Raw genomic sequence first — 13,271 nt, 5'->3', positions numbered from 1 at the left:
TTTCATAGAATAATAAAGAATTCTGTCATTGTTCTTTCCAAACATGTTCTGCAAATGATGGAGTATACTTACGACAGAAAGTAGAGTTGCGCCAAGCAATGGGAACTCCTGCTCTTTGACAGGCATCAGCATAGGCTGCTATGGCTGTGCACAAAGCATCATCACCCAGTACGCACAGATCAAAAACACAGCTTCCAAAGTAGCGGTCTGGGTTGATTACTGAATGACAGGCCTGGAAAGGACCAGCTTTATTTGTTAGCAAACCACAGAATGCATTACTTCCATAGATGGTTTCAGTCTCTGGAGGACATGGAGGTGTAGGGATAGTTGGTGTACATAATGGATCATCATCTTCCACCTTCCAGCTGTCTCCAAGCTGATTTGAGTTCCCTGCTAATTCTCCATTGGGCATCAAGAAGTCATCATACCGGTCACCATTTAAGTTGCCACAAATTCCGCATGTCTGGTTGAAATAAGTAGTCGGAACCTTGACATTAACTGTATGATCATTGTCATAAGAGACTGTGAGCTGGAAATCCGTCTCTAGAATAACATATCGACTACTTCTTGTCACTAGCAAGGATCCATTCACTAAGCTTATTGGCAGATTTGTCCAAATATCATTAACCTAATAAGCAACAATGAAGGGACTAGGTTAGATCAAAAGTACTCAACAATAGATATTTTTATTAGGAGGGAATTCATAAAAGGTTTTTGTTGAACTTACCAAAACACGACTGGGCTCATTCTTAACAATTGTTATTTTATGTTCATAAACATCTACTATAACTTTCTGTATCCAAGAAACTGTTGGATTTCCACGGTACTCGTTCTTTGCTTCAATGTTAAAGTATGGCAGAGAAGTAGCATTGGTGCAAAGCTTGGACAGGGTGTAGGTGCATATTCCCATAAAGTGATGCACTTCTTTATCATATGTGGTGTAGTGAGGGTCACCATAGATATCACAGTTGCCGAATGTGAGCTCATAACAGTCAGGTACTCCATTCATTATGCCACAATATTTCCCAGGTGGACATTTATCAGATTTGCAGACTATACTGCCACCTGCTGAGGGGCAGTAGCAGTTTTTAGAGCAAGTGTCGTCTGTCCAGAACTCAGAGCCTACAGGATAATGTTTACCATCTTCCCAACACCCACACTGGCTACTTGGAACACACTTCTTATCATAGAGGACGTATCCCGGGTCACAGACACATCCCTCAGTACAAGGAAGATTACAATTAGATGGTGATCCTGGATTGACACAAGTAGCAGGACAGGCTGTACCACACTGCTCATAATGACTGTTTGATGGACACTCCAGAGCTGAAAAAAGAGTAGTAAAGAGTTAAGGAAAATTGCATTCATAGCATCATTACTATGTCAATATTAAGGAAACATTAAAAGATATAAACTATTTAATTGAAAAAAAAATATTTAGGACAAGTTGGATCTCTTGTTTGCAGGAGTCCAATTTCCAAACTCACTCTTTCTCTACACCTGCCCCACCATCTGCACCCATCTTTATATTAATACATTATAGAACCACTCTTGATAGGTGTGGTGTAGTTTCACATACAGGTTATATTCACATTTGTTCCTGTAAACACACAGTGAATGCAATTGTTATTCGGCCTCAACCTCACCCCCATTGTGTAACTACTACTGGGTAAGTTTGCAATCTGTCTGGCTCGCATCATAATAAGGGGGCCTGATTCTGAGTAACAAAAATTTGATGCCGGACATACAGTAGCGGGGCAACATTTTAGCATGTGACTGGTGCAAGTACTCACAGTGGGACTAATGGCTGCATCTAAAGATGTGCCAAGTGTAGATGCCCTAATCCTTACCCATTCCGATATGCAGCGGTACACCAGGGAAGGGCTAGTAGTGGTATTTGCATAAAGTAACAGAAGCAATACCAGCAAAGAATGGACACATGGGTGCTGCATGTTCCAACTCTTAATCAGGCCCCAATGTTATCTCGTAACACAAAGCACAATAGCAGTAATTTAAGTTGAAATAGATGCAAATTAATTTGTAATGCACTATGATGCTGGATAACTATCTTGATTAATGTATGTTTAAATATTATAAATTATATTCTGATGTTCTACTTACGGCAGAAGGTATCATTTCTCCAGGGATCTATTGTAACTCCATGAGACTGACAGGACTGGGCATAGGACTGCAGACTGTCACACAGGGCACCAGGATCCAGGTCCAGCTCACACAAGTCATATACACAATTAGTGAAATATACCAAGGGATCTATGACATTGTGACAGTTTTTAAATGGACCGTTCTTGTCGGTGATAAGTCCACAGAAGCTGCTGCTGGCAATGGTGTCTTTCTCATCATCAGTACAGTCTGGCTGATGTCCTGGTCCAGGAGGGCATCTGCAAGAAGGATTATTACAGTGATGCAGATCGCAGAAACATGATGGTCATTAGCTAATAAGTAATGGCAGTCATACTGATACTAGACAAAATTGAAAACGTATTTTATAGGAAATAATCATTGCCAGATTAACTTAATGATCAGTATCAATGCTTGTTGTTATTTTTTGTAGTGAATAGATTATCATTTTTTCTGTCAACTACTATTGAATGCAAAGTGTGAAGTTAAATTTGAATGGAGGAAGGAGGTTGGAGTAGGATATACTATCAATGTACTCTTGTACCCAGCAACTGGATGGGCAAAGAGTTGTAGAGTTGCTGGCAGGTAGAGAGCACATTGGTGACAGCGGCAGTGCTAAGAGGAGAGAATGAGGGAAGGGTGTAACTATTAGCACAACCGGTTGATAGTTGTTTATGGAAGGGGCTATTTTAAGGGCTTGTTTGAAGGTGGTTATACTGGACAAGAATAGATCATCTGAGAAAACAACTACATGAATTCCTGAGCAGTGGGCAGAACTAGAGAAGTGTTGTGAGATTTGGAAATTAATTTTGACACACTGAGACAAAAAATTTCAATAGATTTATACAAATATAAAATTATTTTATATGGTAATATTCTCATGTTCTGTAAACCGTTCTGCACAAAGAGTATAACTATCTAAGGTTATATATCAATGTTTTGTTCTAAATTAAATCCAACAAACAATAAAATGCACAAAAGGCAATGACATAAAGACTGATGCAGAAAACTAAAATGCCAAATATACATAGTGTAAAATTGAAAGACTTTAATATACAATGTTGTGCATTCACAAACTAACAATGTCTTGTCATTTTTTTTAAAGTAACTGCAAAGTAAAGTAACTTACATGGTGTCATTGTCCACCTGCCAGCTGTTACCAAGGCTGTTTGAGTCTGGCTCTAAGTCCCCATCTGGGTTTAGGAAGTCATCTGTCTTATTGCCATTGAAATTTCCACAGAGCCCACACACATTATTGGCATAGCTGCCTGGAATAGTCACAACCACTCTATGGTTTCCATCAAATGCTACGCTCAGACCAAATGCTGTTGTGACCAGAACGTCATGTCCACTAAGGAAGATATTAACACCCGGAGATAGGGCTGCTGGTAATATCACAGGGCTTCCATCCACCTGTATCCACACAAATATGACATGAGAAGGTGATAACAGAAGACACAAATAAAAGGACTGCGTGTAATGATAAGGTAACGTCAGACATTCCATCTGATCTATATAACAGTATTTTCTATATTAAATGAGAACAAGCTGCAGACTGACCTTAACCACTCTGCCCTGCTCCAGTGTTATCCTGTATCCGTGCACATCCACATTGACATACTTTACATAGGATACCCCGGTGTTGCCTCCCCTGTGCTCATTGGCTGCTTCCACATTGAATTCGGTCAGGTGTCCATCAGTGTCACAGAGCTTAGATAGAGTGTATGTGCAGGTCCCCATAAAGTGATGGACTTGGTTATCAAAGGTGTAATAATGGGGGTCTCCATTGACCTCACAAATTCCTAGGAATATATATATAATAGTGTGTCATTTCATATGTCTATATACTTAATGCTATTTACTGGTATATAAGTTTTGTTACTGACATTTTTGTTAACTAAGAAAAGGGGTAAAATAATAAACTTTTATTAATATACTGTAATCTTCAATATTGACCTAGGTGTGATGAAGTTTTAATTTTAAACATGTGCCCTGATGCACCTAGCTTCAATAAATCAAATGGCCAGAGATGCCCAGCATGACAGAGACATTGCTAGAGGTGTTGCATACCACCTTTTTCTTTAAATGCTGTTTTGCATTTTTAGATGCAACAGAACACCACCCACAGGGGACTACGAACACTGGGCTGGGATTTTAGCAGCATAGAAATTAGTTTTAGGCACTTCCAAAATAACACATGTTGTACAACGGAATTTGGCGTGAGGAAATCTGTGACTGCTGCGTTGTGGTACCTCATAAACAGATTTAAAATTGCGATCCCCCCTGCACTCCCCCCACGCGGCACCTGGTACAAGTTTAAAAGACACCCCCATGCATGTTTTTTTTTTTAAAGACCACTGAAGGGGTTAATTGGCTTCCCTTCGATTACACTTTGGTAAATCAATAGTTCTTTAAGGATGATCTTAATCTAATATATTTATCATTAGCAAAAATTAAAATAATGAGATTACCTGGCGGTGTAGGTGGCACTGTGGTGGTAGTGGGAGTGGTTGTGGGTGCTGGCACACAGGCCTTAATTCCATCTTGAACTTTGCATACTTCATTGGGAGCGCAGGACTGCTGCTTGCAGCTCACCTGGTTGTTTCCTATACACGTACAGTAGCTCTCACATTCCCCCTGCCAGAACTCTTCATTTTTCTGCAATGACAATTACAACACATAATAAACTAATGAAGAATGCTTTAAAAATGACCACTAAGTATGCATTATATTGCTAATCTTAATGCCATTCCTACAATTCACTAGTTCAATAACAACTAATTTGTGATCACCAACATCTTTCATTGCTAATTTAGGGCTATATGTTTATTTTTATTGTGAAAAGAAACAATTGCAAAATTTATTTTTCATCTTTGTTGATATAATGATTGCAAGGTAAATACAGACCTGGTAGTACTTGTCATCATAAACGCATCCACATTCACTGACAGAAACACAAGTGCTTCCACTGAGCACAAAGCCATCATCACATTCACATCCATCGGTGCACGGCTTGTTGCAGGTGTTTGGTGCATTCTGGTCCAGACATGTAGCCGGGCAGGCAGTGGTACATACGTCATAGTGACTGTTATCAGGACATGGGATCGCTGAGTGACATTAAGAAAATGGAGACATACATTTAGAGTATTCAGGATTTCTAATACTCTAATAGTAATAATAATAATTTGTCATTATTCTTTCCAAACATGTTCTGCAAATGCTGGAGTATACTTACGACAGAAAGTAGAGTTGCGCCAAGCAATGGGAACTTCTGCACTTTGACAGGCATCAGCATAGGCTTCTATGGCTGTGCACAAAGCATCATCACCCAGTACGCACAGATCAAATATACAGCTTTCAAAGTAGCGGTCTGGGTTGATTACTGAATGACAGGCCTGGAAAGGACCAGCTTTATTTGTTAGCAAACCACAGAATGCATTACTTCCATAGAGGGTTTCAGTCTCTGGAGGACATGGAGGTGTAGGGATAGTTGGTGTACATAATGGATCATCATCTTCCACCTTCCAGCTGTCTCCAAACTGATTAGAGTTCTCTGCTAGTTCTCCATTGGGCATCAAGAAGTCATCATTCCGGTCACCATTTAAGTTGCCACAAATTCCACAGGTCTGGTTGAAATAAGTTGTCGGAACCTTGACATTAACTGTATGATCATTGTCATAAGAGACTGTGAGCTGGAAATCCGTCTCTAGAATAACATATCGACTACTTCTTGTAACTAGCAAGGATCCATTCACTAAGCTTATTGGCAGATTTGTCCAAATATCATTAACCTAATAAACAACAATGAGGGGACTAGGTTAGATCAAAAGTACTCAACAATAGATATTTTTATTAGGAGGGAATTCATAAAAGGTTTTTGTTGAACTTACCAAAACACGACTGGGCTCATTCTTAACAATTGTTATTTTATGTTCATAAACATCTACTATAACTTTCTGTATCCAAGAAACTGTTGGATTCCCACGGTACTCGTTCTTTGCTTCAATGTTAAAGTATGGCAGGGAAGTAGCATTGGTGCAAAGCTTGGACAGGGTGTAGGTGCATATTCCCATAAAGTGATGTACTTCTTTATCATATGTGGTGTAGTGAGGGTCACCATAGATATCACAGTTGCCGAATGTGAGCTCATAACAGTCAGGTACTCCATTCATTATGCCACAATATTTGCCAGGTGGACATTTATCAGATTTGCAGACTATACTGCCACCTGCTGAGGGGCAGTGGCAGTTTTTAGAGCAAGTGTCATCTGTCCAGAACTCAGAGCCTACAGGATAATGTTTGCCATCTTCCCAACACCCACACTGGCTACTTGGAACACACTTCTTATCATAGAGGACGTATCCCGGGTCACAGGCACATCCCTCAGTACAAGGAAGATTACAATTAGATGGTGATCCTGGATTGACACAAGTAGCAGGACAGGCTGTACCACACTGCTCATAATGACTGTTTGATGGACACTCCAGAGCTGAAAAAAGAGTAGTAAAGAGTTAAGGAAAATTGCATTCATAGCATCATTACTATGTCAATATTAAGGAAACATTAAAAGATATAAACTATTTAATTGAAAAAAAATATTTAGGACAAGTTGGATCTCTTGTTTGCGGGAGTCCAATTTCCAAACTCACTCTTTCTCTACACCTGCCCCACCATCTGCACCCATCTTTATATTATTACATTATAGAACCACTTTTGATAGGTGTGGTGTAGTTTCACATACAGGTGATATTCACATTTGTTCCTGTGAACTCACAGTGAATGCAATTGTTATTCTGCCTCAACCTCACCCCCATTGTGTAACCACTACTGGGTAAGGTTGCAATCTGTCTGGCTCGCATCATAATAAGGGGGCCTGGGTCCTGAGACAAACTAAATATTGATGCCGGACATACAGTAGCGGAGCAACTTTTTAGCATGTGACTGGTGCAAGTTCTCACAGTGAGACTAATGGCTGCATCTAAAGATGTGTCAAGTGTAGATGCCCTAATCCTTACCCATTCCGATATGCAGCGGTACACCAGGGAAGGGCTAGTAGTGGTATTTGCATAAAGTAACAGAAGCAATATCAACAAAGAATGGACACATGGGTGCTGCATGTTCCAACTCTTAATCAGGCCCCAATGTTATCTCGTAACACAAAGCACAATAGCAGTAATTTAAGTTGAAATAGATGCAAATTCATTTGTAATGCACTATGATGCTGGAAAACTATCTTGATTAATGTATGTTTAAATATTATAAATTATATTCTGATGTTCTACTTACGGCAGAAGGTATCATTTCTCCAGGGATCTATTGTAACTCCATGAGACTGACAGGACTGGGCATAGGACTGCAGACTGTCACACAGGGCACCAGGATCCAGGTCCAGCTCACACAAGTCATATGCACAATTAGTGAAATATACCAAGGGATCTATGACATTGTGACAGTTTTTAAATGGACCGTTTTTGTCGGTGATAAGTCCACAGAAGCTGCTGCTGGCAATGGTGTCTTTCTCATCATCAGTACAGTCTGGCTGATGTCCTGGTCTAGGAGGGCATCTGCAAGAAGGATTATTACAGTGATGCAGATCGTAGAAACATGATGGTCATTAGCTAATAAGTAATGGCAGTCATACTGATACTAGACCAAATTGAAAAAGTATTTTATAGGAAATAATCATTGCCAGATTAACTCAATGATCAGTATCAATGCTTGTTGTTATTTTTTGTAATGAATGGATTATCATTTTTTTGTCAATTACTATTGAATGCAAAGGGTGAAGCAGAGTAAGTTAAATTTGAATGGAGGAAGGAGGTTGGAGTAGGATATACTATCAATGTACTCTTGTACCCAGCAACTCGATGGGCAAAGAGTTGTAGAGTTGCTAGCAGGTAGAGAGCACATTGGTGACAGCGGCAGTGCTAAGAGGAGAGAATGAGGGAAGGGTGTAACTATTAGCACAACCAGTTGATAGTTGTTTATGGAAAGGGCTATTTTAAGGGCTTGTTTGAAGGTGGTTATACTGGACAAGAATAGATCATCTGAGAAAACAACTACATGAATTCCTGAGCAGTGGGCAGAACTAGAGAAGTGTTGTGAGATTTGGAAATTAATTTTGACACACTGAGACAAAAATTTTCAATAGATTTATACAATATAAAATTATTTTGGTACTCTTTACCTAGAACGGCGCCCACGATGTCCATCGCGGTCATCGGGGGTAAAAAATCGCGGGCGATGCGACGGACGCGATGCCCGCGATTTCCCCATAGGGATCAATGTTAAAATTTTTCAATGGACGCGATTTTTCACTTCAATGCCTCAATGGACGCGATTTTGCCATAGGAAACAATGTTAAATGGGCCACAGAGCCCAAATAGTCACCCTGTACAGTGAAATGTCCCCCAAAATTGGTAACGACACCCGCACGATCAATGCGAACCCCAAGCGTGGCGAGCGCAGCGAGCCCGCGAGGGGCGGCGGTACGCGTCCTCCGACCTTTTCATACCCATACTATCCACGTCGGCGTGGAATTGAGAATAGAATAGTGTGGCGAGCGCAGCGAGCCACCGAGCCCGAAGCGCGGCGACTTAGCGAGCCCCGCGAGGGTACGCAGATACCTGTGAAGCCCGCGAAGGGACGCGTTTACCTGTGAAGGTATCCGCGTCCCCTCGCGGGGCTCGCTACGCTCGCCACGCTTCGGGCTCGGTGGCTCGCTGCGCTCGCCACACTATTATGTTCACAACTCCACGCCACGTGGATAGTGGGGGTATGAAAAGGTCGGAGGTCGCGTACCGCCGCACCTCGCGGGCTCGCTGCGCTCGCCACGCTTCGGGTTCGCGTTGATCGTGCGGGTGTCGTTACCAATTTTGGGGGCCATTTCACTATACAGGGTGCCTATTTGGGCTCTGTGGCCCATTTAACATTGGTTCCTATGGCAACATCGCGTTCATTGAGGCATTGAAGTGAAAAATCGCGTCCATTGAAAAATTGAACATTTATCCCTATGGGAAATCGCGGGCATCGCGGCCATCGCATCGCACCCGTTACTGTAGTGCATGCGATGGCCGCGATGCCCGCGATGGGCGCCGTGCTAGGTAAAGAGTACCATTATTTTATATGGTAATATTCTCTTGTTCTGTAAACTGTTCTGCACAAAGAGTATAACTATCTAAGGTTATATATCAATGTTTTGTTCTAAATTAAATCCAACAAACAATAAAATGCACAAAAGGCAATGACATAAAGACTGATGCAGAAAACTAAAATGCCAAATAAACATAATGTAAAATTGATAGACTTTAATATGCAATGTTGTGCATTCACAAACTAACGTCTTGTAATTTTTTTTAAAGTAACTGCAAAGTAAAGTAACTTACATGGTGTCATTGTCCACCTGCCAGCTATTACCAAGGCTGTTTGAGTCTGGCTCTAAGTCCCCATCTGGGTTTAGGAAGTCATCTGTCTTATTGCCATTGAAATTTCCACAGAGCCCACAAACTTTATTGGCATAGCTGCCTGAAATAGTCACAACCACTCTATGGTTTCCATCAAATGCTACGCTCAGACCAAATGCTGTTGTGACCAGAACGTCATGTCCACTAAGGAAGATATTAACACCCGGAGATAGGGCTGCTGGTAATATCACAGGGGTTCCATCCACCTGTATCCACACAAATATGACATGAGAAGGTGATAATAGAAGACACAAATAAAATGACTGCGTGTAATGATAAGGTAACGTCAGACATTCCATCTGATCTATATAACAGTATTTTCTTTCTTAAATGAGAACAAGCTGTAGACTGACCTTAATCACTCTGCCCTGCTCCAGTGTGATCCTGTATCCGTGCACATCCACATTGACATACTTTACATAGGATACCCCAGTGTTGCCTCCCCTGTGCTCATTGACTGCTTCCACATTGAAATCGGTCAGGTGTCCATCAGTGTCACAGAGCTTAGATAGAGTGTATGTGCAGGTCCCCATAAAGTGATGGACTTGGTTATCAAAGGTGTAATAATGGGGGTCTCCATTGACCTCACAGATTCCTAGGAATATATATAATAATTTGAGTCATTTCATATGTCTATATACTTAATGCTATTTACTGGTTTATAAGTTTTGTTACTGACATTTTTGTTAACTAATCCAAAGGACTAAAATAATAAACTTTTATTAATATACTGTAATCTTCAATATTGACCTAGGTGTGATGAAGTTTTAATTTTAAACATGTGCCCTGATGCACCTAGCTTCAATAAACCAAATGGCCAGAGATGCCCAGCATGACAGAGACACCGCCTTTTTCTTTAAATGCTGTTTTGCATCTTATTTGCATTGTAGATACAACAGAACACCACTCACAGGGGACTACGAACACTGGGCTGTGATTCTAGCAGCACAGAAATTAGTTTTAAACACTTCCAAAATAACACATGTTGTACATCGGAATTTGGCGTGAGGAAATCTGTGACTGCTGCATTGTGGTAACTCATAAACAAATTTATATTTGCGACCTCCCCTGCACTCCCCCCACGCGGCACCTGGTACAAGTTTAAAAGACACCCCCATGCATGTTGTTTTTTTTTAAAGACCACTGAAGGGGTTTATTGGCTTCCCTTCTATTACACTTTGGTAAATCAATAGTTCTTTAAGGATGATCTTAATCTAATACATTTATAATTAGTAAAAATAAAATAATGAATTTACCTGGCGGTGTAGGTGGCACTGTGGTGGTAGTGGGAGTGGTTGTGGGTGCTGGCACACAGGCCTTAATTCCATTTTGCACTTTGCACACTTCATTGGGAGCGCAGGACTGCTGCTTGCAGCTCACCTGGTTGTTTCCTATACACGTACAGTAGCTCTCACATTCCCCCTGCCAGAACTCTTCATTTTTCTGCAATGACAATTACAACACATAATAAACTAATGAAGAATGCTTCAAAAATTACCACTAAGTATGCATTATATTGCTAATCTTAATGCCATTCCTACATTTCACTAGCTCATTAACAACTCATTTGTGATCCCCAACATTTTTCATTGATAATTTAGGGCTATATGTTTATTTTTATTGTGAAAAGAAACAATTGCAAAATTTATTTTTCATCTTTGTTGATATAATGATTGCAAGGTAAATACAGACCTGGTAGTACTTGTCATCATAAACGCATCCACATTCACTGACAGAAACACAAGTGCTTCCACTGAGCACAAAGCCATCATCACATTCACATCCATCAGTGCACGGCTTGTTGCAGGTGTTTGGTGCATTCTGGTCCAGACATGTAGCCGGGCAGGCAGTGGTACATACGTCATAGTGACTGTTATCAGGACATGGGATGGCTGAGTGACATTAAGAAAATGGAGACATACATTTAGGTTATTCAGGATTTCTAATACTCTAATAATAATAATAATTTGACATTATTCTTTCCAAACATGTTCTGCAAATGCTGGAGTATACTTACGACAGAAAGTAGAGTTGCGCCAAGCAATGGGAACTTCTGCACTTTGACAGGCATCAGCATAGGCTTCTATGGCTGTGCACAAAGCATCATCACCCAGTACACACAGATCAAATATACAGCTTCCAAAGTAGCGGTCTGGGTTGATTACTGAATGACAGGCCTGGAAAGGACCAGCTTTATTTGTTAGCAAACCACAGAATGCATTACTTCCATAGAGGGTTTCAGTCTCTGGAGGACATGGAGGTGTAGGGATAGTTGGTGTACATAATGGATCATCATCTTCCACCTTCCAGCTGTCTCCAAGCTGATTAGAGTTCTCTGCTAGTTCTCCATTGGGCATCAAGAAGTCATCATTCCGGTCACCATTTAAGTTGCCACAAATTCCACAGGTCTGGTTGAAATAAGTTGTCGGAACCTTGACATTAACTGTATGATCATTGTCATAAGAGACTGTGAGCTGGAAATCCGTCTCTAGAATAACATATCGACTACTTCTTGTCACTAGCAAGGATCCATTCACTAAGCTTATTGGCAGATTTGTCCAAATATCATTAACCTAATAAACAACAATGAAGGGACTAGGTTAGATCAAAAGTACTCAACAATAGATATTTTTATTAGGAGGGAATTCATAAAAGGTTTTTGTTGAACTTACCAAAACACGACTGGGCTCATTCTTAACAATTGTTATTTTATGTTCATAAACATCTACTATAACTTTCTGTATCCAAGAAACTGTTGGATTTCCACGGTACTCGTTCTTTGCTTCAATGTTAAAGAATGGCAGAGAAGTAGCATTGGTGCAAAGCTTGGACAGGGTGTAGGTGCATATTCCCATAAAGTGATGTACTTCTTTATCATATGTGGTGTAGTGAGGGTCACCATAGATATCACAGTTGCCGAATGTGAGCTCATAACAGTCAGGTACTCCATTCATTATGCCACAATATTTGCCAGGAGGACATTTATCAGATTTGCAGACTATACTGCCACCTGCTGAGGGACAGTGGCATTTTTTAGAGCAAGTGTCATCTGTCCAGAATTCGGAGCTTACAGGATAATGTTTGCCATCTTCCCAACACCCACACTGGCTACTTGGAACACACTTCTTATCATAGAGGACGTATCCCGGGTCACAGACACATCCCTCAGTACAAGGAAGATTACAATTAGATGGTGATCCTGGATTGACACAAGTAGCAGGACAGGCTGTACCACACTGCTCATAATGACTGTTTGATGGACACTTCAGGGCTGTAAAGAGTTAAGGAAAATTGCATTAATAGCATCACTAATATGTCAATATTAAGGAAACATTAAAAGATATAAACTATTTAATTGAAAAAAATATTTAGGACAAGTTGGATCACTTGTTTGCAGGAGTCCAATGTGCAAAATCACTCTTTCTCTAAACCTGCCCCACCCTCTGCACCCATCTTTATTTTAATTCATTACAGAACCACTTTTGATAGTTGTGGTGTGGTTTCACATACAGGTAATATTCACATTTGCATACCTCCCAACAGTCCCAATTTTAGCGGGACAGTCCCGATTATCAGGGCCTGTCCCGCTGTCCCACGCGCGGCCGGCAGTGTCCCGTGGTGAGGTGGAGCTGTTGGGAGTACCCCTGTCGGCTGCTAAGCAGCGGGGAA

General features: G+C 40.8%; 2 protein-coding genes across 2 annotated transcripts in view; both read right to left on the bottom strand.

The window, feature by feature from the left end:
- LOC146062970 (IgGFc-binding protein-like) overlaps window positions 1–2,248 on the bottom strand; it is a gene marked incomplete at its 5' end in the record, with an annotated part of 33,311 nt that extends 31,063 nt beyond the window's left edge. The window contains 3 exons of the mRNA XM_083174979.1: window positions 73–628; window positions 728–1,326; window positions 2,122–2,248. Of these exons, the coding sequence (XP_083031105.1) occupies window positions 73–628; window positions 728–1,326; window positions 2,122–2,248 (1,282 nt within the window). The remainder of the gene's footprint in view (window positions 1–72; window positions 629–727; window positions 1,327–2,121) is intronic.
- Window positions 2,249–3,672: 1,424 nt separating this feature from the next.
- LOC146062969 (IgGFc-binding protein-like) overlaps window positions 3,673–13,271 on the bottom strand; it is a 129,864-nt gene continuing 120,265 nt past the window's right edge. The window contains exons 36-46 of the mRNA XM_083174978.1: window positions 12,275–12,873; window positions 11,620–12,175; window positions 11,295–11,494; window positions 10,859–11,045; window positions 9,956–10,197; window positions 9,619–9,808; window positions 6,030–6,628; window positions 5,375–5,930; window positions 5,047–5,246; window positions 4,611–4,797; window positions 3,673–3,941 (exon numbers count right to left, since the gene is read on the bottom strand). Coding sequence (XP_083031104.1) covers window positions 3,673–3,941; window positions 4,611–4,797; window positions 5,047–5,246; window positions 5,375–5,930; window positions 6,030–6,628; window positions 9,619–9,808; window positions 9,956–10,197; window positions 10,859–11,045; window positions 11,295–11,494; window positions 11,620–12,175; window positions 12,275–12,873 — 3,785 coding nt within the window. The remainder of the gene's footprint in view (window positions 3,942–4,610; window positions 4,798–5,046; window positions 5,247–5,374; window positions 5,931–6,029; window positions 6,629–9,618; window positions 9,809–9,955; window positions 10,198–10,858; window positions 11,046–11,294; window positions 11,495–11,619; window positions 12,176–12,274; window positions 12,874–13,271) is intronic.

The sequence above is a fragment of the Crinia signifera genome, chromosome 3 (genome assembly GCF_055691185.1).
Source record: "Crinia signifera chromosome 3, ASM5569118v1, whole genome shotgun sequence".
Taxonomy (NCBI): domain Eukaryota; kingdom Metazoa; phylum Chordata; class Amphibia; order Anura; family Myobatrachidae; genus Crinia; species Crinia signifera.
The sequence above is the reverse complement of the archived record's forward strand: the minus strand, read 5'-3'. Positions and strand labels throughout refer to the sequence as shown.